This window comes from Prunus mume, linkage group LG6 (genome assembly GCF_029339155.1).
Source record: "Prunus mume cultivar Tortuosa linkage group LG6, ASM2933915v1, whole genome shotgun sequence".
Lineage (NCBI taxonomy): Eukaryota > Viridiplantae > Streptophyta > Magnoliopsida > Rosales > Rosaceae > Prunus > Prunus mume.
The window spans coordinates 10033865-10060347 of record NC_142703.1 but is presented as its reverse complement, the minus strand read 5'-3'; the positions used below and the strand labels follow the sequence as shown (position 1 = coordinate 10060347).

Below are 26483 nucleotides of genomic sequence, written 5' to 3'. Positions count from 1 at the left end.
TTTCTATTTAAACCTCGCACTTCTCTTTGATCACCTCATATTCTAAGTTCACCCTAATTTTTAATTCAAATTTTCACAATTTCTAAGAAAACCCCACTATTTTCCTAAATTACATCTAAATAGACACCTAGCATAAATAAAAAAATATTTAAAAAACACATCAACCTCACACCCCACACCTAGCTATTTTGCCCCTTACTATTTTAAGTTCACCTCAACCTCAACCTCAATATTGCAACAAAAATATATATATTAAAAATTAAAATTAAAAACTTGCCTATTCATCTTCTTCCTCTATCCATCCGAAATGAGCCGCCGCCACCATTGGGAAGTTGACGAGCAGCAGTAACTCGTTTGTTGATGGTTGTTGAACTCTTGTTTGTGTCTCTCAACTTCATTCACATTAAAATCATGGCCAATTATTAGGTCTGTTTCTATGCTTCCTATTCTCCCAAATTCTAATTATCTTTGACTTGTTTTATTATTAAGAAGGTGGAAGAGTGCCAATTTGGGCTTTATCATTGTTTCAAGTTCTGAAAGGATTGTGAGCCATTTGAACTCTGATCGACGGGTTTTTCTCATTGGGTGATTAGAAAGCTAGAGGAAGAAGATGAGAAATCCATAAAAATAAAAAAGTTTCCTTTTATCAATATTTGTTTTATTATTCAATCGGAGTTAACGGGTGTTATCTCTCTGTTAAGTATGAGGACAGGTGGCGAAATATTAAGAAAGAAACAGGAAGGCACAGGAAAATTGCTCTCGTATAAGTTACCATACTTAAATATGAAGAGTGTATGGATGTATTAGGGTTAAATATTAAGTTGGATTACTTTTTTGTCTTTTTACACAATAATAAAATTTAAGAGCTTAATAATTTAAGTATTGGGGTGAACAAAAAAATGTGTGGGGTTTAAATAGAAAAACTCTAAAATTATTCAACAAAAATGCGCATAATGATATTATGTTGGGATTATCATTTATTCTATCCACATTCATTTTTAAGCACCAATCATGGTATTGGATTAAGCTAATCAAAACCTACGACTTATCCTACCAATCAAACGAGTTAATGTTTAAAAATTTATCTTTTCTCCCTTTCTTCCTCATCTTTTATCTCCTTCCTTCCGATGTATGTTCTCAAATAATGTTGAAGAATGTTTCCTCTATAGGCAGAAGCTCTTAACCACCACTTAGATCATGTTTAGTGACTAGGATTAGATTGAATTACGAGGCAGAATTCGATTCCATTGGCTTGGAAAGAATAAAAATATTATTTTATTTTGTGTGGCGGCTCCCGGGTCTCGACTCCCACCACCTAGTGCATTTCCATATAGATTCACGCAAAAGTCTAAAGGCTTCATGATTGTGTTTCCCACTTCAACTTGTGAGCTCATCCAATTGCTTTTACAACATAATGCACTTGTTTTGTACTCAAACAATAACGGCAACGTGATTATATTATAAAAAAGTTTCCCCTAACCATAATTCAGATGTGACAAAGATGCCATTTCTCTATCTACTTTCCCATCGATTATTTTCGAGACTGCTACAAACATTGTACTTGTTCATACAATAAGAGGTAATTACATGATGATGAAGTCATTCCAAATACGTCACCTCCCACTACCAAGGAGAAAGTACGCATATATATAATATATAGATGACAAATACTTGTAAATGTAATAGCGAAAATAACAGAGATACCAATCTTCAAACTAACAGACCTGAGGTCATCTAAAAACTATTGTGAGGAATAACTTATTGGGTTCATCAATTCTTTTTTTCTTATACAAGCAATATTGAATGAGGAAGAATTCGAACACAGAGCTACAAGCCCCTTGCCTTGGTGATCGATCAACGTGATATGGTTCAAATATGGTTATGAATGATCCATCAACCATAATTAGATGTGATATATATGTCTTCTCTTTCTATTCTGCAAGTAGTAATTCATATGAATGCTTGAGTGTAGTGTGAACAACATTGATAAAGGTGATCCATCCACGCGGTCAGCTAATATGGTCAATATGAATGATCCATCAACTTATGATGTACAGCAGATGGGAAAAGTGATTGAGAAGGACTTAAGAGTGTGTGTGTGCAAGGGAAAAATCGAAAAACTGTAGGTTTGGGTATTGAGTTCAGAATCGGACCCATGATCCGCGTTTTGAAGAGAACGACGTCACGAGTCCAACTTTGATGCAGCGGAACAAGAACAAAAGAATAATTTCGAGCAAACTTAACTTTGTTGATTCTAAAAACACCCGAAATTAAAAATCTAATATATTAATTATGAGAATACTCAGGAAAAAAGTAAAGAGATGAGAGAAAAATCTCAATCTTCATTCACTAAACAAACATGAACTGCCCTTGAAGTCTACTAGCCTACCAACTTTAATAGCCAACAAAAACAAACGTTTGGCCCCATGAACTTCTAAGCATTATTGAAACACAGTAATTAAAACATTATTGCAATACTTAATAGTAATTAAAACGAATGTGTAAAGACTTCAAATGTTAGGTAGGATAGACTTTATTCATCATGATCAATCATAACCCCACTCAAGTTTTTATATATTTTAAAAGTAATATACTGTTATGTATAGATATGTATATTATTTCAAATACTTTACGTTTTGATATGTACCCACATGTGTTGTGGCGGATCTATTAAGGCACAATGAGGTGCTTCAAATTGCTCATTTGCTTAGTTGGTGGTGGTGCACTCAAGGTGTACAGATTACCTTATTTCCATTTTCAGCATTTAAGTAAATGTCTTTGTCCTTTTACTTTAATTTATTTTTATATTACTCCATTTACTTAAGTTTACAATGTAAATAAGGAAGTACCCCCTATTTGGATTCAAATAAAAATACTAGAAAATCAAATTCCCACCAAATCAAAATATGAAAAATCAGTTTTAGTGCAAAATACGATTTAGGCTAAAAATGATGGCTCATTAAGTCAATAAATACTTTATATTAAAATCTCATAAAATCAAGTTTTCTTATTTGATGTGTAAGGAATAAAAGCCGCCAAAAAATATCTTGAGAAAATAATTTTTTGAAAAACCATTTTTCATACTTAGTCAATATTTTTACATAAAATATTTTTTCATGTATGATAATATGATATAAATGCATGAAGGGACCTAAGGTTTTTTTTAGTTTGTGAAATTTTGATTTTTTCTTTCTATTGGGTTTAATGGAGAAAAAAGCTTTAAAGATATTTGCTAAATCGCTGCTCTTTGTCTATCTCTTACAGTTTTTCTTGCTTAAAATGTATTTGTCTATCTCTTTGTCAAGGACAATTATGATTGCAACCAATAGGCAATATAATTCTTGACATATGTGATATATATATACTATTTTTCGTATGTATTGTGAGTTCGAACTTTTGATTCTTTATAATTTGTAAGAGGTCCCCACACATATGAAATCCTGGTTTCGCCACTGCCCTATCAACCATAATTCAAATGTGACAAAGATGCCATTTCTCTATCTACTTTCCCATCGATTATTTTCGGGACTGCTACAAACATTGTACTTGTTCATACAATAAGAGGTAATTACATGATGATGAAGTCATTCCAAATACGTCACCTCCCACTACCAAGGAGAAAGTACGCATATATATAATATATAGATGACAAATACTTGTAAATGTAATAGCGAAAATAACAGAGATACCAATCTTCAAACTAACAGACCTGAGGTCATCTAAAAACTATTGTGAGGAATAACTTATTGGGTTCATCAATTCTTTTTTTCTTATACAAGCAATATTGAATGAGGAAGAATTCGAACACAGAGCTACAAGCCCCTTGCCTTGGTGATCGATCAACGTGATATGGTTCAAATATGGTTATGAATGATCCATCAACCATAATTAGATGTGATATATATGTCTTCTCTTTCTATTCTGCAAGTAGTAATTCATATGAATGCTTGAGTGTAGTGTGAACAACATTGATAAAGGTGATCCATCCACGCGGTCAGCTAATATGGTCGATATGAATGATCCATCAACTTATGATGTACAGCAGATGGGAAAAGTGATTGAGAAGGACTTAAGAGTGTGTGTGTGCAAGGGAAAAATTGAAAAACTGTAGGTTTGGGTATTGAGTTCAGAATCGGACCCATGATCCGCGTTTTGAAGAGAACGACGTCACGAGTCCAACTTTGATGCAGCGGAACAAGAACAAAAGAATAATTTCGAGCAAACTTAACTTTGTTGATTCTAAAAACACCCGAAATTAAAAATCTAATATATTAATTATGAGAATACTCAGAAAAAGAGTAAAGAGATGAGAGAAAAATCTCAATCTTCATTCACTAAACAAACATCAACTGCCCTTGAAGTCTACTAGCCTACCAACTTTAATAGCCAACAAAAACAAACTTTTGGCCCCATGAACTTCTAAGCATTATTGAAACACAGTAATTAAAACATTATTGCAATACTTAATAGTAATTAAAACGAATGTGTAAAGACTTCAAATGTTAGGTAGGATAGACTTTATTCATCATGATCAATCATAACTCCATCAAACTCACTGCTTTTTTGTGACATGGGCTTTTTCAGGTGTTTGACGTCACTTAGTAGCCCAAAACAACATTTTAGTTTTTGAGCTAATGTTCGAAAATTTTGTTATTTCTCGCTTTTATTTCCTTTTTGGATTCCTAGGGTTTCTAGGACTTGAGCTAGTATTTAAACCAACTTTAGCTAAAGGTTTAGGTTGTTACCCGATTATCATTCAGTACACTTTGGAGTGGATTCCAAACTTTGGTTCTCTTCGGCCACTTACTTGATTGCCTAGGCTATGATATTATCAAGTTGCGTAATCATGCTACATGGTCAATTAAATCTGGAAAGATAACGTGGTTGAAATAGGTCTTTAATTTTTCACGTTAATACTGATGAAAAATAAGTTCTATACGGAATTTCTTAACGAAGGCCAACTCACAAGTGATTAAATGCAGAACATTTTTGCCCACCACCCTTAATTGGTGGTGAGCCTTGTCATCCATTAGTTGCTGTTGCATGAGTGTGATTAGTCTACATGCTACTCAAATCTCAAAAAAAATTAAATTAAAATTATCCAAACAATAATTAACATGGTGATGACCAAAAATATTTTCAGGTGATGTCAACCCTTATGTCACGTAAAGACCTATCTCCATATATAACAATGCTCCCCGCATTGCTGAAAAGAAAAGAAAGAACGTTGTAGCTGTTTTACAATGGATATGAGCCACGCCAATGAAGTTGATGTGAAGCTTCTTGATTTGCAAGAAAAGAAAGTCTTGCTTGAGAGGTTGGTCGGAGCAGTGGAAGAAGGTCAAGAGAGCTTCTTGTTGAGGCTCAAGAAACGGATTGATAGGTAACAGTTCACTATCTTTCTCTGTCTACATATATGTATCGTTCTAGACTTTCTTAAATTTTCTTTGTTTTATTTTTATTTTTTATCATAATGGGATTGTTTTTCTTCGTATCACAGAGTTGGAATAAGCTTTCCTACAATAGAAGTCAGATTTGAGCATCTAAACATTTCAGCTGAAGCGTATGTTGGAAGCAGGGCTTTGCCTACAGTCTTGAACTATTGTGTTAACTTAATGGAGGTAAATGATATATTATAGCACATATGGTTTTCCTGTCAAATATCACTACATTCTTAAGAAGTTTTTTGTTTCTGTGCACCAAAGGGCTTCTTGAATAGCATCCATATTCTTCCCACTAAGAAGAAACACTTGTCTATCCTTAAAGATGTCAGTGGGATCATCAAGCCTGGCAGGTGAGAAGAAAACCTCTGTTATGTTCGTCTTTTTCAATTCAAAATTAGTCTTTGTGGTCTAATATGCATACTCACTTGGGTTTTAACCAAAAATAAACTACTCTACTCACTTAGTTCAGTGCTTCCTTTTTCTCTCTTTTTTTTTTTTTTTTTTGGGTGCAGAATGGCTCTGCTTTTGGGCCCTCCAAGTTCCGGGAAGACCACGCTCTTGTTGGCTTTGGCTGGAAAACTTGATCAGGATCTTAAGGTTAAATAAATGAATTTAATTTCTCTAAGATTTTCTATCAATTTTTTCCCAAGCTTTACCTTTTAAATGTTACTCTTGACTTATAAAGTAAAAATACTTGTCCAGTCTTTAGGATGTGTGACTTACAATGGTTATGAGATGCATGAGTTTGTGCCTCAAAGGAGTGCTGCCTATATCAGTCAACATGATGTTCATATTGCAGAAATGACAGTCAAAGAAACCTTGGCCTTCTCTGCAAGATGCCAAGGGGTTGGACCCCGTTATGGTTGGTTTATAGGACTGCTTCTTACTTAGTTTCCTTTAATTTTCAAAACTAGACCAATAGATTAAAACATGATTGGTTTTTATTTTGAATTTCGGCAGAAATGCTGGAAGAGCTAACTAGAAGAGAGAGAGAAGAGAATATTAAGCCGGATCCAGATATAGACATCTTCATGAAGGTGAGAAATAAGCTACTTCTGATTTAAGACTTTAAAATTAAGAGGTCTGTAGCTTACTGCTATATTTCAGGAGTTAGGAGCTTTCTGCTATATGTTAACTCTTTGTTCCTATAAGATTTGAGACTTAATTTTTGCTTGCTCTACGATATGCTTTTCAAATCATCAGACATTTCTGTCGCTTTAATTAATTGTTTATGATATTATAGGCAATTTCAACAGAAGGCCAGAAGGAGATATTGGTGACAGATTATATTCTTAAGGTACCATCAATAATCTGTAATAAAGAAAAGCACTTTTAGTGATTACCTAGAACTAATAAATATCCATTGATTTTCAGATTTTGGGATTAGATACTTGTGCAGATACCTTGGTGGGGGATCAGTTATTAAGGGGTATCTCTGGAGGGCAAAAGAAACGAGTCACAACAGGTTAACAAAGTCAAGCTCTTTATATCAAACACGTAGATTTTTACTTCGTCGTAAAGTAATTGTAGATATTTTTTTTGATAATGTGTATAGGTGAGATGCTTGTTGGACCTGCTAGGGCACTTTTCATGGATGAAATATCAACTGGCTTGGATAGTTCAACGACTTATCAGATTGTAAATTCAGTCAAGAACTATGTTCACATCCTTAATGGGACTGCAGTCATCTCACTGCTGCAGCCAGCACCTGAAACTTATGAACTTTTTGATGACATTATTCTCCTTTCTGATGGCCAAATTGTGTACCAAGGCCCTTGTGAACAAGTTCTTGATTTTTTTGAATTCATGGGCTTCAAATGTCCCGAGAGGAAAGGCATAGCTGACTTCCTGCAAGAAGTAGGTCCATATTTAGCTCTTGTTTGATCTTATGAAAATAATTGAGATAAACATTAAAAGAGGAGTATTATGTATAATTTCTTATTTGTACCTAACATGTTGTAGGTGACATCAAGGAAAGATCAGGAGCAGTACTGGACAAACAGAGATGAGCCTTTCAGGTTCATCACAGTCAAGCACTTTTCGGAGGCTTTTCAATCTTTTTCTGTGGGGAAAAGAATTACTGAGGAACTTGCAGCTCCATTTGACAAGACCAAGAGCGACCCAGCTGCCTTAACGACCAAGATATATGGTATAAGGAAAGTGGAACTCTTGAAAGCTTGCTTTTCAAGGGAACTCTTGCTTATGAAGAGGAATTCATTTGTCTACGTTTTTAAGCTCACTCAAGTGAGTTTTTAGTCTATTTTAGCTTCTATTATAACCTTTTCTTTTTCTTCTGTGCACCTGGATTTAATATGCAGTACTTCTTTTCCTTATTTTTAGCTTGCAATAATGGCACTGATCACAATGACCGTATTCCTACGGATTGATATGCACCGTGATTCAGTAACTGACGGAGGAATATATGCTGGTGCTTTGTTCTACTCCTTTGTTACTGTTATGTTCAGTGGAATGTCAGAGATTTCTATGACTATTGCCAAGCTTCCTGTTTTTTACAAGCAAAGAGACCTCTTTTTTCCGTCGTGGGCGTATGCCCTTCCCACATGGATTCTCAAGATCCCTATCACGTTTTTAGATGTTTCTGTTTGGGTATTTATCACTTACTTTTTCATTGGATTTGATCCCACTTTTGAAAGGTAATCATGTACAAAGTTTTGTCACGTACTCGTTTAATTTGTTTTCATGCTTGTTCTAGGCCATACAATATATCATTCTGAAAATGATGCAGGTTGTTTAGACAATACCTTCTGTTCTTACTCATTAGTCAGATGGCTTCTGCGTTAAACCGATCCATTGCTGGAATGGGTAGAAGCATGGTTGTTGCTTACACATTTGGGTCATTTGCACAGCTCATGCTTTTTGCTTTGGGTGGCTTCATCCTGTCAAGAGGTATAAAATTAGTAAAGTAAAGAAACACCACTTCCCATTAAGTGCTATCCAATGTTTTCTAATGTCCTTTGGTTGATGTCACAGAGAATATACAGAAATGGTGGATATGGGGCTACTGGATATCACCTTTGATGTATGGGCAGAATGCAATCGTAGTTAATGAGTTCCGGGGAAAGAGTTGGAGTCATGTAATACCTTAATTCACTTGCCATTTCAAACACTTTTGTGTTTGTTCCTTAGTAATTATATTGTTGTCCTTGCTATTAAAAGGTTCTTCCAAACTCAACGGAACCGCTAGGAGTTGCTGTTTTGAGGTCTCATGGATTCTTTACACATCCATCTTGGTATTGGATTGGAGTAGGAGCTTTGGTTGGATACATACTCGTCTTCAACATTTGTTTCACTTTGGCTCTCACTTATCTAAACCGTTGGTACCCTAACCTTACCTGCACTAGCTCTTAGAAATGAGAATTTAGCTTAAACTACCATAAAAATGTTATGCAGCGTTAGAGAAGCCACATTCTGTAAAATCAGAAGAATCTCAAAGCAATGAACATGACGAAAAGACTGGAGAATTTGTTCAGTTAGAGAACCAAGGAAATAGCTTGATTCTGCAAATCAACACAGGTGATATATCCTCTCAAACACTGTTTGTGTATATCTGTTTTGTGTGGAATTGTATATTGAAGACCAAATATTACCACTTTTTATGAAATTTTTGTGGACATGCAGATAATGCAGAAGAATGTATTCATCATAACAATAAAAGAGGAATGGTTCTTCCATTTGAACCACATTTCATCACGTTTGATAAAATAACGTACTCTGTAGATATTCCACAGGTGATTGGACAAGTTTAAAACATGTTTGATATTAGACAAGTTTGTGCTACTCCCAAATTATGAGTAATTTTGTGAATCCATCTTGCAGTCAATGAAGAACTCCAAAAGTGTTGTTGAGGATAAATTGGTGCTCCTCAAGTGTGTTAGTGGTGCTTTTAGGCCAGGTGTTCTAACAGCTCTGATGGGAGTGAGCGGTGCTGGTAAAACTACACTAATGGATGTACTGGCTGGTAGAAAAACTAGAGGATATACTGAGGGAAATATTTCAGTTTCTGGGTATCCAAAGAAGCAGGACTCATTTGCCAGAATTTCTGGATACTGTGAGCAGAATGACATCCACTCTCCTTATGTTACTGTCTATGAATCCTTGATGTACTCAGCATGGCTTCGTCTATCTACGGAAATTAGTTCTGGAACCAGGAAGGTTGGTATCTGCTAGTTAAGAATAATTTTCTACTCTTTACTTTCTTTTAATGCAATTTAAAGTCATGTGCTTGAACTGATTTTAAGAATTGGTTGTAGATGTTCGTTGATGAAGTGATGAGACTCGTGGAGCTGAATCCATTAAGGCAAGCACTAGTAGGGTTACCTGGTGAAAGTGGTCTCTCAACCGAGCAGCGGAAGAGGCTGACCATTGCGGTTGAACTAGTAGCAAACCCTTCTGTAATATTCATGGATGAACCAACTTCAGGTTTAGATGCAAGAGCTGCTGCTATTGTTATGAGAGCGGTTAGGAACATTGTGGACACTGGAAGAACAATAGTGTGCACTATTCATCAGCCAAGCATCGACATATTTGAATCTTTTGATGAGGTGAAAACAGATATTGACTTAAGACATTGAAACTGGAACTCCATGTGTTTTGTCTGTTCTAAGTGATTAGCATATGTAACATGTCATTGCAGTTGTTTCTAATGAAGCAAGGAGGACAGGAGATATATGTAGGGCCACTAGGTCGTCATTCTTGCCATTTGATCAAGTACTTTGAGGTAGAGTCTGATTGAAACTCAGGAAATTTCAATGATAAAATATGATATTCTTATCTTTTCTGCTTCCTCTTTTTTCAGAACGGTTTTCTTGTACATGTAATTTTCTGTGCAGGGAATTGAGGGGGTGAGCAAAATCAAGGATGGCTACAATCCAGCTACTTGGATGTTGGAAGTTACCACTTCAGCCAAAGAAACAGCATTAGGAATTGATTTTGCTGATGTTTATAGAAGTTCTGAAATTTATAGGTAGGTTTATCAGACCTTGAACCATGCATTAACTTTTACTGATGAAAGTGATTTCATTTCAGGAGAAACAAATCCCTTATTGAAGAACTGAGTACCCCTGCTCCGGGTTCAAAGGACCTCTACTTCCCTACTCGATATCCTCAGTCATTTTTCACTCAATACATGGCTTGCTTATGGAAACAACATTGGTCATACTGGCACAATCCGGAATACAATGCCATAAGGTTTATCTACACAACTGTCGTAGCCTTGCTGCTTGGGACAATGTTCTGGAATCTTGGCACCAAAATGTAAGTCACAGTGCAGAAGTAACATAGATGTAATAGAAGTTGAGATTCTTGCATGAGTAATTTTGAGTTTGTTAATTTCAGGACCAAACCGCAGGAGCTCTTTAATGCAATTGGTTCTATGTATGCTTCTGTTCTCTTCCTTGGTATTCAGAATGCTATGACAGTGCAGCCGATAGCGGCTGTTGAACGAACCGTCTTTTATAGAGAACAAGCTGCTGGAATGTATTCTGCCTTGGCATATGCCTATGCACAGGTGACTTATTCTATATGCATTTTACAAACATAGTTATTATTATGCATCATCTTATCTTATTTGTCTTGTGCTAATTCGATTATTTGTTGTAGGTCACAATTGAGGTCCTTTATATTTTTGCACAAGCTGTGATCTATGGTGTCCTAGTTTATGCCATGATTGGCTTTGAGTGGACTGTGGCTAAATTCTTTTGGTACCTTTTCTTCATGTTTTTCACATGTTTGTACTTCACCTTCTATGGCATGATGGGGGTGGCCTTGACACCAAATCAACATGTTGCTGCTATCACTTGTAATGCATTTTATGCATTATGGAACCTCTTTTCAGGGTTCATAATCCCACGAACCGTAAGTGTTGCATGCCCTTTAAGTTCCTACTACTGCAAGTTTTTTTTTTCCAGTTAATAGAATCTGTATTGATGACAAATTTTCGTTCTTGTTCCTTTGGATGCCATATCAGAGAATTCCTATATGGTGGAGATGGTACTATTGGGCATCCCCAATGGCTTGGACCTTGTACGGATTGACTGCATCCCAGTTTGGAGATATACAGGCCAAGCTCAACACAGGTGAAACAGTGCAAGAGTTTCTGAGAAATTACTTTGGTTTCGAACAAGAATTTGTGGTAGTGGTTGCAGCTGTAGTCGTTGGATTTACACTACTCTTTGCATTTACCTATGCCTTGTCCATCAAGAAGTTGAATTTTCAGTGGCGATAAGAAATTCTGTATCAATTAATTTCAATCAGCATAGTTTAGACTAGGGTCTCAATAGCAAACATGTCAACCTGTTGACCATTTGGGACTAAGCCTCATCAACTTTAATACTTGTAAAAAATCCACCTAAGAACGGAGGGAGAAACACTTCCGTCAGCATGTAAGATTTGTGTTGTTTTAAATAATCTTTTGCGGCCGTTTGCAGCGATTTTATGACATTTAGTGACAAAAATTTAGTCTCCAGATATGATAGTCGCTTTAGCAGCAGTTTTTTCCGTCGCTAACCGTTGTAGATTCATGAATTAGTAGCGGAGATTAAAGCCGCCGCTAAAGGTTGCATAGAATGCCGTACTAAAATCCTTTAGAAATGTGAGCTTTTACCGTCCTTCCCTTTTACGCATTATAATTTTGGGACGCTGCTCTACTTTTAAAACGGGCAAATTTTGTCAGATGATCCTTTTTTTATTTTAAAAAACCATAATGTACAAATCGGTGAACAAGAAATCCACCAAATATACAACCACCACAATCTTAAAACTCAGATACCCCTCTACCACATTTCACTTGCAAAACTATAACTCTACAATACTACTGCTTTCCAATCCATAGATTAGTAAAAAATAAACGCCCTAAACTCTAAAGATGTAGATGCCCAAGACGATGCCCGAAACTGTATACGATGTCTCATAACTAATCTATCTCATCACCCTTAACAAAAACAAAAACCCTCCTATTCCTTTCCACCTACAATACCCAAAAAAACTGCCAACATAGCACATCTTCCCAGAACTTCTCGCTATGTCTTTCCTCCAAAAAGATTGAACCTCTCTCCAAACAACGCACTGCATGAGGCAAGGAATGCCCCATGCACTACAAGTTGACTGTGAGTTAGCCCCATGATACACTCAAAGTACTGTCCTTCCTCCTTCTCAACCAAGACCCTTGTAAGTTTAAAAAGGGCACAATTAAAGAGGTTTTCAAAACTAAATGAGGAAAATTACATAAATAGTTCAATGGGTTATGAAGTCTTAATATGTAATAAATCTTAGTTATATACACACCACTCAGTTTATGGATTTATGTATAATACTTTAACTAAGTTACACAGCCAGCCACCAATACCAATATCAAAGTCAGTACTTCAAGTTACATAAAGACAGGTTTAGTGAACCAGCCACCAATACATGAAACCAGCTTTTTCTTTTTTTGTCAGAAAGTGATAAAATTCTTTGCAAAGACCCAAAAAAGGGCATCAAAATATACCAACAAAACAAGGCAGAACAAAACTAAGCCCAAACAGACCGTTTCAATGAGATCATTCTACACCAGAACAGAAAACTAAAATCGTAGATACATTGTAGAAAGAAAAGTTACCAGAATTGGAGTTTAAACTATTTCAATTCAACTATATCAGTATATCATTTGTGAACTAGGATCAAAACCTTCATAAAATTAAGAACATGCTTCGATTTCAATGAGGATACATAGACCAAAATATGTGTGAACTTACGAACATTACATGTTGTTGAGTTTTTTTTATAAGAAACCACAATTTTATTAAACAGCCACAATGTACGAATCAGTGAACAAGAAATCCACCACTCTATCTCATCACCCTTGACATCATAAAAAAACTCTCCTATTCCTTTCCACCCACATTACCCGAAAACTGCCAACCTTGCACATCTTCCTAGAACTTCTCCCTGTTTCTTTCCTCCGAAAAAATTGAACCTCTCTCCAAATAATGCATTACATGAGGCATGAGGAATGTCACATGCACTACATGTTGACTATGAGTTAGCCCCATGATACACTCAAAGTACTGTCCTTCCTCCTTCTCAACCAGTGACCCTTGTAATTTTAAAAAGGGCACAATTAAGGAGGGTTTCAAAACTAAATTGAGGAAAATTACCTAAATCTTAGTTCAATGGGTTATAAGGTCTTGATATGTAATAAATCTGAGTTATATACACACCACTCAGTTAATAGATTTACATATAATACTTAAGGTACACAGCCACCAATACCAATATCAAAGTCAGTGCTTCAAGTTACATATAGTTAGAATCATATATTCACTACTCCAACACAAAGTGGGAAGGATGAAAATTTCGATTTACGACAAGTTATATATCTGGAAAATAAAAAATTTAAATAAAAAGAAGATGCAATTTTGAAACCAGTTTCTTTTTTTCTTTTTGGTCAGAAAGTGATCAACTTCATTACAAAGACCCAAAAAAGGGCATCAAAATACATTAACAAAACTAAGCTTAAACAGACTGTTTCAATGAGATCATTCTACCCCATAACAGAAAACTAACATCTTGCCGACTTTGTCCAAAACTGAAACCAGTAAGATATCTGAGAAATAAAAAGGGGGCAAAGTGAAAAAGCCAGATTTTATACCTTGGCTTGGACAAATTGAGACGATGGTACAGTGCTTTTCGCCTCTCTTCACTTATCTGATAGAAGTGTCAAGGCGATTTGGTACCGTTGGAGCCCAACCGACGTCGCGGTGGAGAATTAGGTTTAGGGATTTCGTTTTGATCGATTTTGGGGATTACAGCAATTGGGTTTTTCTTGACCAAGATTAAAAAAGAGAAGAAATCGGGTTTTCTGGTGACCCAAAGCCCCAAGGATAAGGCCGTATTCAGTAATGAGCCCATTTCATGTTTGGACTTTTGACTTTTGACCCACAGTATAGAGAACCAATCTGTTGGTTTAGGTTTTTTTTCCCCTCATTTTCTTTTTTATTTAGTAGCTTACTTACTCGTCTTTTTTTTTTTTTTTTTTAATGGATATATGTTTTTAATTTTCCTAAATATAATTTTAGCAAGTTTGTTTCAATAAATAATAAGAAATTTGGGTTAATAATTCCTTAACAACATAGATAGGGAGTAAAATACGTTATTCAGCAAAATTTCAACAAAAGTTTTGATGAAATATTCGGTAATTATAGAGTATTTGAAAACTAATTAATTTAAAAAAAAAATTAATGTGTAGTATTGTATTCAATAATATGTGAAAGACACATGAATTTTGTCCGTTTTATTTATAAATTTATAAAAGTACATGTATTAAATGCGAATAATACATTTGTGTATAAGATGTGTATAGTACATTTGATTTTGAAAAACCCGATATTTTTACCATATCTTTGGGAAGCGTATGTCTACAATACCCGTACTATACCCAAATTTATTAGCTAATTCCAATATTGGCCCGAAAAATAAGACATTACAATGTTCCATTGAGGCAAAAGTCCAAAAAAGTTGGATAATAGTAAGCTTGGAAAACAAGAAAAGAAGTTGTACTAGTGGCGCTGAATCATTGAGGCAAACATTAGTAGGGTTACATGATGAAAATGGTCTCTCAACTGAACTAAACAGCGAAAGAGGTTTGAATACATAGCAGCACTTGCATACCATGCCTATAAATAAGCCTTGTGGTCACATGAAAATTAAGAGAATTGCTGAAAGAAACTCTCTACTTGAGTAAAATTTGTTAGTGAAAGTAATTCGTTTCTCGTTTCAGGAGAAACAAATCACTTACTGAAGAATTGAGTATTGCTGCTCCTAGCATCCTCAATCATTTTTCACTCGATGCATGTGGCTTGCTAATGGAAACAATATCGGTCGTATTGGCGAAATCCAACGTAGAGTGTCATAAGATTGATCGATCTACACAATCATCATACAAAGCCATAAGTAAATCCATGTAACAGAAGTTGATGTTCTTGCATATGTAGTTTTGAATCTGTTAATTCCATGACAAAGCCGCACCGGAAGATCTCTTTGATGCAATTGGTTCTATCTATGCATGCCTATGTTCTATCTACGCAGTTGAACGAATGTTTGTTTATAGAGAACGGGCTGCTAGAATGTACATATATGCCTTTGCACAGGTGACTTCCCAAGCATTTTATGCACTACGGAACTTGCTTTATCAGAGTCCAACTGCTTCATCTATAACTTGGTAGCCACATAAACTCTACCTATACCTTTAAGAAGTCAGTTTTTGAAGGAACAAAAAGAAGCAGTGATTTTTTACCAATTCTATTTAATCTTTTGTTCATGTTTAATGAATGGTTTTGCACAACTATACAATCTGTTACTTGTATTGATGGTAAATTAATTATTCTTCCGAGATTTACTAAATTGCATGTGGTATTCTGGTCGAAGGAAAGTGAACGGCATCCGTAAATCAGAAAGGAAAAGGACTTCAACCGGCAAAACGTAGATAATTGTGTTTTAATTGACAGTTTTCTATCTTTCGCTGCGGTTTGCGACGATTTTCTAATCTTTAGTGACAAATTTATGGTCCCAAATTATGCAAATAAAATTTAGCTACGGTTTTTTTCGTCGCAAAGCGCTGTTAAAAACAATTCTGCGACGGTTACCCAAAAACCGCCGCTAAAAGTTGCAAGCAGTGTTTAATTCCTTCTCCCCCCTTGAAGGTCGTTGTTTGTGTAAATATAAAATTTAATTTAGTTGCTGTTTTAAGAAAATTGTTGAACACATAAATTCTGAGGTGTACAAATTGCTGTGATAAATGTTATCTATATTGTTGTAAATTAAGGGGGAAGAAATAAAACAGTCGCCATCCATCAATAAGTAATTCACTATAAATGCCCACTCACGGTAGTAAGATTTGCCTGCTAAAGAAGACCACCATTAGAAATAAAATGAAAGGCAATGCATGTGCAAACGAACATCAAATCAAAAGCATCGTTGCAAGACTAGGGAAAATAGCAGAATTGACGTTTAAACATTTTCAACTCAATTATTTGTGCACTATGATTTGGAAATAAGACATGACGAACTTAAAATAATGTCCTTCCCCTTCTCTGCCAACGAATTTAATGTAACGTTCTTCCCGTTTCATAAACTTTCTGATGCCTAATATGGCCGGAACATGGTTAAATATATGTTTTCCTAGCTGCATTAAGATAAATTTGATCCAATCTTGAAATAGAAAACTTTGAAGGATAATTAAGTAGATAGCTTAAACATAAAGAATAATTCTACTAATTTTTAGTACATATTTAAGTTCATAACCCTACCTTTTTGTATCTATCAGACCAGACACAGATAAAGCTCACTAAGAAGGTAGCATATATACATACAAACGAAGTGTTTTAACTGAAATTCGAACTCAACAATAGGACTGAAGTTTGCACCAAACCCAATTATCGAATACATAATTGGAGGCTGGAGCCTAGAGAATCAATCTTAGCCCCACAAAATTTAAAATTAAGGTTTTAAATGGACCTACCATAACATTTACCTTAGAGATTAGCCAACCCTTCTGCATGCTATTAAGGAAACTATAGGAGCTTTCATACAACTCTATCAAGAAGTCACACACCACAAACCCTTCAACTGAGGGTTGTAACAGGATTGTTTAAAGAAAAAAAAAAACTTGGCATCATCTGGTCAGATTAATCACAAGTTCTGTTCTTCTTCGGCTGTGTATTCGAACGAATATCTTTTTATGAAACAAATCTTAGGTACATACTTATCATTTCATTTATAGACTCATATCTGATACTCTTAATCAGATGCACAGCCACCAATACCAATACCAACTCAATTCTTCAAAACATATTGAGTTAGAATCCTACATTCACTATCCCCAACAAAAAGTGGGTTAGGGGGGGTTGGGGGCTATATAAGCCTGTGGATATGTATATATATTTTCTTAATGCAATCAGCTACAGGTTCTAATCCTACTTCAACTTCATTCTCTACATTCCTCTTCAACCAAATGCACCTGGTTCTTCTGTACCATCCTTACCTATTGAACCCATTCAAACTTCAGTTTCTTCACCACCCACCACATCTACAGATCAATTCTCATCCTAATCTGCTCTCTTTCACTTCATGATTCCGATAAAATTTTGAATCTATTTCAGAAAACCCATAACCAAAATAACGATGATAACGAAAAAAGATGCAAACTTTGATTTTTTTTACAAAGATCGACATGTGGAAAAAGAAAAAGAGAAGAGCTGCAAATTTATCAACCGATTAGATATCTATTGAAAAGTTCAGTGCTTACCCCATCTTTACGAATTCGACGGAGGTCTCATGGCGGCGACGGTAGTGCAAGCAACGTCGTGGTCTTGGGAATTAGGTTTAGGGATTTTGCTTTTGTCGAATGGATTTGGGGATTCAAGTTCTGAACAGGCAAACAGGGCCGATCGACGATAGCCGTTTGTGATAAGATTTGGGCCATAATGGCAGGCCTGATATTGTAATTTTCCTCTGTACTGAGTAATGAGCCCATTTCTTGTTTGGACTTTCGACTTTCGACCCACAAATATTGAAAATCAAACTATTGGTACAAGTGATCGTCTAGGTTCTCACATGCAAATTATTAAGATATAATGAGAGTTCGAACTTAAGACTATTAATCTGCAAGTCAATGCCGTTTTTCACTGAACTAGGCCCATTAGTTGTTCAAATTTTCATTCTTTACCAGAAGTGATGGCCATAACTTTTATCCCCTTTTTGTTCATTGGTTTATTAATTTATTTTTATGGTTTAAAATTCGTTTGTATTATATATAACTACATAACTATTTAGTCTTAATAGTTGTTTACATAACCAAAAAAGCTACTTGGTGTATGTGTGAACGCGCACCAAAAAATCAGTATGCAAAAAATATTGACTGAATTTATGTTCGGATTAAAATATCCTCCTTACTTTGGCCATGTTTGGCTTACCATAACTTGTAGAAAACCAAAGCTTGGATAGAAATGATAAAAAGCAATACCACAACATGTCAATCTTTTATTAAATTCTATGTCCCCATTTATTCTGGGTCCACAGTGTAGGTAAAGCATTACCATTTAGGTTTATGTTTTTGCACCGAACCAAACACGCTGCTTGCCCTTAATTTGTAAGGAAGGTTTTTAAGCCCTTCAAGAATAAGTGTTTCTATTCTACAAGTAAAGTTATTACGTTGGTGGGGGACACAACATGATTTCTCTATCTCATTCTCAACCATAAGTTACATGTGACAAAGATGTCTTCTGTCTTTTTTCTTTCCCATAGGAAGTAATTTCATGCAGAGGATAAAGTGATGTCAAATACTTCACCTCTCCCACTAGTCAGGGAGAGAAAGTAACCATATATATATAGATGATAAAGACAATAAATGCAATAGCAAAGTAATAGAGACACCAATTCCTTTTAAGGAATAACAGACCTCAGAGGTAATCTAAGAACTCTTCTAAGGAATAACTTTTTGGTTTCATCAATTCCTTTTCTTTGATCCAAGCGATATTAAAGAAGGGGGATTTGAGCACATAAACTGAAATGCAGGGATAACTGCTCTTAATTACATAAACTATAAGCCCTTTTCCTTGGTTTCATTAATTCTTTTAATACAAGCGATGTTGGAGAGGATGGATTTTTAAACACAAGCCCCTTACCTTGGTTTCATTAAAATTGATAAAGGTGACATCAACGTGGTCAGATCAAATACTTGATAAGAATGATCCATCAACTTGCTATGTGGTCAATTAAATCTGGTCGGATAGTGCGGTTCCAATAGATCTTTGATTCTTCAAGTTAATACTTGTGATTAAATGCAAACTGGAATTTCTTAAAAAAAGCAAACTCAAAAGTGATTAAATGCATAAAGCATCTTGGCCTCACCACCCTTAACTGGTGGTGAGCATTGTCACCACATTATTTCTAGTTGTAGTTGCATGAGTGTGATTTAATCTACATATTACATAAATCTCAAAAGCTAAAATTATCCAACGACAATTAACGTGGTGGCCAAAATTATTTTTGGGTGATGTCAACCCTTATGTCACGTAAATACCTATCTGCATATATAACAAGTCTCCTTGCATTGCTAAAAAGAAAAGCATAAACTTTGTAGCAGTTTTTCAATGGATATGAGCCATGCCAATGAAGTTGATGCGAAACATCTTGGTTTGCAAGAAAGGAAAGGCTTGCTTGAGAGGCTGGTCGGAGCAGTGGAAGAGGGTCAAGAGAGCTTCTTGTTGAGGCTCAAGAGCCGCATTGATAGGTAAGAGTAAACAATATTCTCTAGTCTACATGCATATCATTCTAGATTTTCTCAAATTTTCTTTGTTTTTTTATATTTTATTTTATCGTAAGGGGATTTTTTTTGTCTTGGTATCTCAGAGTTGGAATAAGCTTTCCTACAATAGAAGTCAGATTCGAGCATCTAAACATTTCAGCTGAAGCTTACGTAGGAAGCAGGGCTTTGCCTACAGTTTTGAACTATTGTGTTAACTTAGTGGAGGTAAATGATATATTATAGTACATATGATTTTCCTATCAAATATCATTAAATTCTTAAGAAGCTATTTTTTCTGTGCACCAAAGGGTTTCTTGAATTCCGTCTATATTCTTCCCACTAAGAAGAAACACTTGTCTATCCTTAAAGATGTCAGTGGGATCATCAAGCCTGGCAGGTGAGAAGAAAGGCTCTAACCTACCCATGAAATAAACTCTGTTATGTTCATCTTTTTTCAATTCAGAATTAGTCTTTGTGAACTAATATGCATACTCACTTGGGTTTTAACCAAAAATAAACTACTCTACTCACTCAGTTCCGTGCTTCCTTTTTCTTTTTTTCTTTTTTTTTCGTGCAGAATGGCACTGCTTTTGGGTCCTCCAAGTTCCGGGAAGACCACACTCTTGTTGGCTTTGGCTGGAAAGCTTGATCAGGATCTTAAGGTTAAATAAATGCAATGCGCCATTAATTTCTCTCAGATCTTCTATCAAATTTTTTTTTTTTTCCCGAGCTTTACCCTTCAGTCACTCTTTGTTTTAACTTATAACGTACAATACTTGTCCAGTTTTCAGGAAGTGTGACTTACAATGGTTATGAGATGCATGAGTTTGTGCCTCAAAGGAGTGCTGCCTATATCAGTCAACATGATGTTCATATTGCAGAAATGACAGTCAAAGAAACCTTGGCCTTCTCTGCAAGATGCCAAGGGGTTGGCCCCCGTTATGGTTGGTTTATAGGACTGCTTCTTACTTAGTTTCCTTTAATTTCAAAGCCAGGCCAATAGATTAAAACATGATTGGTTATGATTTTGAATTTTGGCAGAAATGCTGGTAGAGCTAACTAGAAGAGAAAGAGAAGTGAATATTAAGCCGGATCCAGATGTAGACATCTTCATGAAGGTAAGACATAAGCTACTTTATTTGATTTTAGACTTAAATTAAGAGGGTGTAGAATAGTGCTTTATTTTAGGATTTAGGAGATTCTGCCATATGTGAACTTTTCCAATAAGATTTGAGACTTACTTTTTGCTTGTTCTGCAATATGCTTTTCAAATCATCGGACATTTCTGTTTTAATCGTTTATGATATTATAGGCAATTGCAACAGAAGGCCAGAAGGAAATATTGGTGACAGATTATATTCTTAAGGTAGGATCAATAGCTCTTCATTAAGAAAAGGACTTTTAGAACTTACCATCACCTAATCAATATCCATTGATTTGCAGATTTTGGGATTAGATGCTTGTGCAGATACCTTGGTGGGTGATCAATTATTAAGGGGTATCTCTGGAGGGCAAAAGAAACGAGTCACGACAGGTTAAACTCAAGTTCTTTACATGAAACTCAAGTTCAAAAAGTAATGGTATAATTTATTTTTGATAATGTGTATAGGTGAGATGCTTGTTGGACCTTATAGGGCACTATTCATGGATGAAATATCAACTGGGTTGGATAGTTCAACAACTTACCAGATTGTAAATTCAGTCAAGAACTATGTTCACATCCTTAACGGGACTGCAGTCATCTCACTGCTGCAGCCAGCACCTGAAACTTACGAACTTTTTGATGACATTATTCTACTTTCTGATGGCCAAATTGTGTACCAAGGCCCTCGTGAACAAGTTCTTGATTTTTTTGAATCTATGGGCTTTAAATGTCCTGAGAGAAAAGGCGTAGCTGACTTCCTGCAAGAAGTAGGTCCATATTTATCTCTTGTTTGATCTTATTGAAAACAATTGAGATAAGCATCAAAAGAGGAGTATTATGTATTAATTTCTCTTGTGTACCTTACATGTTGTAGGTGACATCAAGGAAAGATCAGAAGCAGTACTGGACAAGCAGAGATGAGCCTTACAGGTTCATCACAGTCAAGCACTTTTCGGAGGCTTTTCAATCTTTTTCTGTGGGGAAAAGAATTACTGAGGAACTTGCAGCTCCATTTGACAAGACCAAGAGCGACCCAGCTGCCTTAACGACCAAGAAATATGGTATTAGAAAAGTGGAACTCTTGAAAGCTTGCTTTTCAAGGGAACTCTTGCTTATGAAGAGGAATTCATTTGTCTACGTTTTTAAGCTCACTCAAGTGAGTTTTGAGTCTATTTTAGCTTCTATTATAACCTTTTCTTTTTCTTCTGTGCACCTGGATTTAATATGCGGTACTTCTTTTCCTTCTTTTTAGCTTGCAATAATGGCACTGATCACAATGACTGTATTCCTACGGATTGATATGCACCGTGATTCAGTAACTGATGGAGGAATATATGCTGGTGCTTTGTTCTACTCCTTTGTTACTGTTATGTTCAGTGGAATGTCAGAGATTTCTATGACTATTGCCAAGCTTCCTGTTTTTTATAAGCAAAGAGACCTCTTTTTTCCGTCGTGGGCATATGCCCTTCCCACATGGATTCTGAAGATCCCTATCACGTTTTTAGATGTTTCTGTTTGGGTATTTATCACTTACTATGTCATTGGATTTGATCCCTGTGTTGAAAGGTAATCCAGTACAAAATTTTGTCACATTCTCCTTCATTTTTTTTGTTCATGCTTGTTGTTCTAGCCCATTTAATATATCATTCTGAAAATGATGCAGGTTTTTTAGACAATACCTTCTATTCTTACTCATTAGTCAGATGGCTTCTGCGTTAAACCGATCCATTGCTGGACTTGGTAGAAGCATGGTTGTTGCTTACACATTTGGGTCATTTGCACAGCTCATGCTTTTTGCTTTGGGTGGCTTCGTCCTGTCAAGAGGTATAAAATAAGTAAAGTAAAGAAACACCACTTCATCTTAAGTGCTATACAATGTTTTCTAATGCCCTTTGGTTGATGTCACAGAGAATATAAAGAAATGGTGGATATGGGGCTATTGGATATCACCTTTGATGTATGGTCAGAATGCAATCGTGGTTAATGAGTTCCTGGGAAAGAGTTGGAGTCATGTAATTCCTTAATTGACTAGCCATTTCAAACACTTTGGTGTTTGTCCCTTAATAATTATATTGTGTCCTTGCTATTAAAAGGTTCTTCCAAACTCAATGGAACAGCTAGGAGTTGCTGTTTTGAGGTCTCATGGATTCTTCACACATCCATCCTGGTATTGGATTGGAGTAGGAGCTTTGATTGGATATATACTCATATTCAACGTTTGTTTCACTGTGGCTCTCACTTATCTAAACCGTAGGTAACTTCACCTTATCTGCTCTAACACTTAGATATGTGAGAATTTTACTTATACTACCATAAAAATATTATGCAGCATTGGAGAAGCAACAGGCTGTTAAATCGGAAGAATCTCAAAGCAAAGAACATGACGAGAAGAGTGGAGAAGTTGGTTGGTCACAGAACAAAGGAAATAGCTTGATTCCACAAATCAACTCAGGTGATATTGATATATCCTCTCAGATACTGTTTGTGTATGTCTGTTTTCAGTGTAATTGTTTATTGATGACCAATATTGTACTCTCTATGCAGATAATGGAGAAGAGTGTACTAATCATAACAAGAAAAGAGGAATGGTTCTTCCATTTGAGCCGCATTGCATCACGTTTGATAAAATCACGTACTCTGTGGATATGCCACAGGTGATATAACATGTTTGAGATTGGACAAAATTTCTGCAACTCCAAAATTATGAGTAATTTTGTGAATCCATCTTGCAGTCAATGAAGAACCAAGGTGTTGTTGAGGACAAATTGGTGCTTCTCAAGTGTGTTAGTGGTGCTTTTAGGCCAGGTGTTCTGACAGCCCTTATGGGAGTGAGCGGTGCCGGTAAAACTACTCTAATGGATGTACTGGCTGGTAGAAAAACTAGAGGATATATTGAGGGAAATATTTCAATTTCTGGGTATCCAAAGAAGCAAGACTCATTTGCCAGAATTTCTGGATACTGTGAGCAGAATGACATCCACTCTCCTTATGTTACTGTCTATGAATCCTTGATGTACTCAGCATGGCTGCGTCTATCTACGAAAATTAGTTCTGGAACCAGGAAGGTTGGTATCTGCTAGTTAAGAATAATTTTCTACTCTTTATTTTCTTTTAATGCAATTTAAAGTCATGAGCAAGCTTGAACTGATTTTCAGAATTGGTTGTAGATGTTCGTTGATGAAGTGATGAGACTCGTCGAGCTGAATCCATTAAGGCAAGCACTAGTAGGGTTACCTGGTGAAAGTGGTCTCTCAACCGAGCAGCGGAAGAGGCTGACTATTGCGGTTGAACTAGTGGCAAACCCTTCTGTAATATTCATGGATGAACCAACTTCGGGTTTAGATGCAAGAGCTGCTGCTATTGTTATGAGAGCGGTTAGGAACATTGTGGACACGGGAAGAACAATATTGTGCACTATTCATCAGCCAAGCATCGACATATTTGAAGCTTTCGATGAGGTGAAACAGATATTGACTGAAAAGATTGAAATTGGTACTCCCATGTGTTTTGTCTGTTCTAAGTGGTTAGCATATGCAACATGTCATTGCAGTTGTTTTTAATGAAGCAAGGAGGACAGGAGATGTATGTAGGGCCACTAGGTCGTCATTCTTGCCATTTGATCAAGTACTTTGAGGTAGAATCTGATTAAAACTCAGGAAATTTCAATGGTAAAATATGATATTCTTATTTTTTTCTGCTGCTTCTTTTTTCAGAAACAAGGTTTTCTTGTACTTCTGTGCAGGGAATTGAGGGGGTGAGCAAAATCAAGAATGGCTACAATCCAGCTACTTGGATGTTAGAAGTTACCACTTCAGCAAAAGAAACGGCATTAGGAATTGATTTTGCTGATATTTATAGAAGTTCTGAAATTTATAGGTTGGTTTATCATACTGAAAAACCACCTACTGCACTAAAAGAAAATTGCCGAAAGAAGGCATAAGTAAAATTTGTTGATGAAAGTGATTTTGTTTCAGGAGAAACAAATCCCTTATTGAGGAACTGAGTACCCCTGCTCCTGGTTCAAAGGACCTCTACTTCCCTACTCGATACCCTCAGTCATTTTTCACTCAATGCAAGGCTTGCTTATGGAAACAACATTGGTCATACTGGCACAATCCGGAATACAATGCCATAAGGTTGATCTACACAACTGTGGTAGCCTTGCTGCTTGGGACAATGTTCTGGAATCTTGGTTCCAAAATGTAAGTCAGAGTGCAGAAGTAAAATATATGTAATAGAAGTTGAGATTCTTGCATGAGTAATTTTGAGTTTGTTAATTTCAGGGAAAAACAGCAAGAGCTCTTTAATGCAATTGGTTCTATGTATGCTTCTGTTATCTTTCTTGGTATTGAAAATGCCATGACAGTGCAGCCAATAGTGGCTGTTGAACGAACCGTCTTTTATAGAGAACGAGCTGCTGGAATGTATTCTGCCTTGGCATATGCCTTTGCACAGGTGAGTTATTCTATATGCATTTTACAAACATAGTTATTACAATGCATCATCTTGTCTTATTTGTATTGTGCTAATTCACTTATTTGTTGCAGGTCACAATTGAGGTCCTTTATGTTTTTGCACAAGCTGTGATCTACAGTGTCCTAGTTTATGCGATGATTGGATTTGAGTGGACTGTGGCTAAATTCTTTTGGTACCTATTCTTCATGTTTTTCACATGTTTGTACTTCACCTTCTATGGCATGATGGGGGTGGCCTTGACACCAAATCAACATGTTGCTGGTATAACTTCTAATGCATTTTATGCATTATGGAACCTCTTTTCTGGGTTCATCATCCCACGAACTGTAAGTTTCTGGCACTGCAAGTTTTTTTTTTCTTTTCAGTTAATAGAATCTATTTTGATGACAAATTTTCTATCTGGTTCCTTTGGCTGCTATCAGAGAATTCCTATATGGTGGAGATGGTACTATTGGGCATCCCCAATGGCTTGGACCTTGTATGGATTGACCGTATCACAGTTTGGAGATATACAGGCCAAGCTCAACACAGGTGAAACAGTACAAGAGTTTCTGAGAAGTTACTTTGGTTTCAAACAAGAATTTCTAGGAGTGGTTGCAGCTGTAGTTGTTGGATTTGCACTACTCTTTGCATTTACCTATGCCTTCTCCATCAAGATGTTGAATTTCCAATGGAGATAAGAAATTCTGAATAGCAATCATGTTATCAGCTTGTACACCATTTGGGAATTAACCTCATCAAATTTAATATTGGTAAAGTGGAAGTTCATTGCTTAAGATACAAGGATTTTTAAGTTTTTGTATGACATGGAAGAACTCCTCTCGATTTCGTTGTAGGTATAATATTAGCCAAATGGTAATTAAGTTCTTTTTTGGTGGTTTACTAAATTTCCTGTTTGTATATTAGGGGAGGAAAATTAAATATCCACCAAAGAAAGGAGGGAGAAACACTTCAATCAGCATAAAATAGGTAGTGTTCTTTTTAATGACGGTTTTGAACCTTTCGCTGCGGTGTGCGGCGATTTTATGACCTTTTGCGACAACTTTAGGCTCTCTTTAGCAACGGTTTTTATCGTTGCTAACCGCTATAAAATCCCTAATTAGCAGTGGAAAGGAAA

At 35.9% G+C, this 26483-nt stretch overlaps 2 protein-coding genes and 2 long non-coding RNA genes across 5 annotated transcripts; 2 read left to right on the top strand and 2 right to left on the bottom strand.

Moving 5' to 3' along the window:
• The first annotated feature begins 5219 nt into the window (after positions 1 to 5219).
• LOC103334564 (pleiotropic drug resistance protein 1-like) lies at positions 5220 to 11901 on the top strand. The gene is made up of 24 exons (XM_089054128.1): positions 5220 to 5383; positions 5501 to 5621; positions 5706 to 5794; positions 5957 to 6041; positions 6147 to 6306; positions 6405 to 6481; positions 6688 to 6741; positions 6819 to 6909; positions 7000 to 7301; positions 7407 to 7688; positions 7785 to 8098; positions 8191 to 8351; positions 8436 to 8539; positions 8622 to 8778; positions 8856 to 8978; positions 9084 to 9193; positions 9282 to 9617; positions 9716 to 10006; positions 10099 to 10182; positions 10295 to 10428; positions 10491 to 10718; positions 10800 to 10971; positions 11064 to 11318; positions 11431 to 11901. Exons 1-24 carry the CDS (start codon positions 5244 to 5246, stop codon positions 11686 to 11688), a joined length of 4128 nt encoding a protein of 1375 aa, XP_088910254.1. The 5' UTR covers positions 5220 to 5243; the 3' UTR covers positions 11689 to 11901.
• Positions 11902 to 12126: 225 nt separating this feature from the next.
• Positions 12127 to 14386, bottom strand: LOC148916045 (uncharacterized). 2 transcript variants are annotated; one of them, XR_016127663.1, is made up of 2 exons: positions 14092 to 14386; positions 12127 to 12626 (listed from the first exon to the last, which is right to left on the bottom strand). It is a non-coding gene; the product is annotated as an uncharacterized LOC148916045 (long non-coding RNA). The 2 variants fall into 2 exon arrangements; XR_016127662.1 differs by lacking the exon at positions 12127 to 12626 and adding an exon at positions 13018 to 13536.
• A 1756-nt stretch (positions 14387 to 16142) lies between these two features.
• On the bottom strand, positions 16143 to 18021 carry LOC148916044 (uncharacterized). The gene is made up of 2 exons (XR_016127677.1): positions 17746 to 18021; positions 16143 to 16339 (listed from the first exon to the last, which is right to left on the bottom strand). It is a non-coding gene; the product is annotated as an uncharacterized LOC148916044 (long non-coding RNA).
• Positions 18022 to 19570: 1549 nt separating this feature from the next.
• LOC103334565 (pleiotropic drug resistance protein 1-like) lies at positions 19571 to 26253 on the top strand. The gene is made up of 24 exons (XM_089054706.1): positions 19571 to 19731; positions 19851 to 19971; positions 20055 to 20143; positions 20324 to 20408; positions 20531 to 20690; positions 20788 to 20864; positions 21059 to 21112; positions 21190 to 21280; positions 21356 to 21657; positions 21765 to 22046; positions 22143 to 22456; positions 22554 to 22714; positions 22799 to 22902; positions 22984 to 23140; positions 23220 to 23342; positions 23435 to 23544; positions 23623 to 23955; positions 24058 to 24348; positions 24441 to 24524; positions 24633 to 24766; positions 24865 to 25092; positions 25174 to 25345; positions 25438 to 25692; positions 25789 to 26253. Exons 1-24 carry the CDS (start codon positions 19592 to 19594, stop codon positions 26044 to 26046), a joined length of 4125 nt encoding a protein of 1374 aa, XP_088910832.1. The 5' UTR covers positions 19571 to 19591; the 3' UTR covers positions 26047 to 26253.
• The last annotated feature ends 230 nt before the right edge of the window (positions 26254 to 26483 follow it).

Coding starts and splice junctions, on each gene's coding strand:
- LOC103334564 (XM_089054128.1), top strand. CDS start 5,244: ATGGATATGAGCCACGCCAATGAAGTTGATGTGAAGCTTCTTGATTTG. Junction 8,779..8,855: donor GGCTCTCACTTATCTAAACC/GTTGGTACCCTA, acceptor AATGTTATGCAG/CGTTAGAGAAGCCACATTCT. Junction 10,972..11,063: donor TGGCATATGCCTATGCACAG/GTGACTTATTCT, acceptor TATTTGTTGTAG/GTCACAATTGAGGTCCTTTA.
- LOC103334565 (XM_089054706.1), top strand. CDS start 19,592: ATGGATATGAGCCATGCCAATGAAGTTGATGCGAAACATCTTGGTTTG. Junction 19,972..20,054: donor ATTGTGTTAACTTAGTGGAG/GTAAATGATATA, acceptor TGTGCACCAAAG/GGTTTCTTGAATTCCGTCTA. Junction 23,545..23,622: donor ACTCTGTGGATATGCCACAG/GTGATATAACAT, acceptor TCCATCTTGCAG/TCAATGAAGAACCAAGGTGT.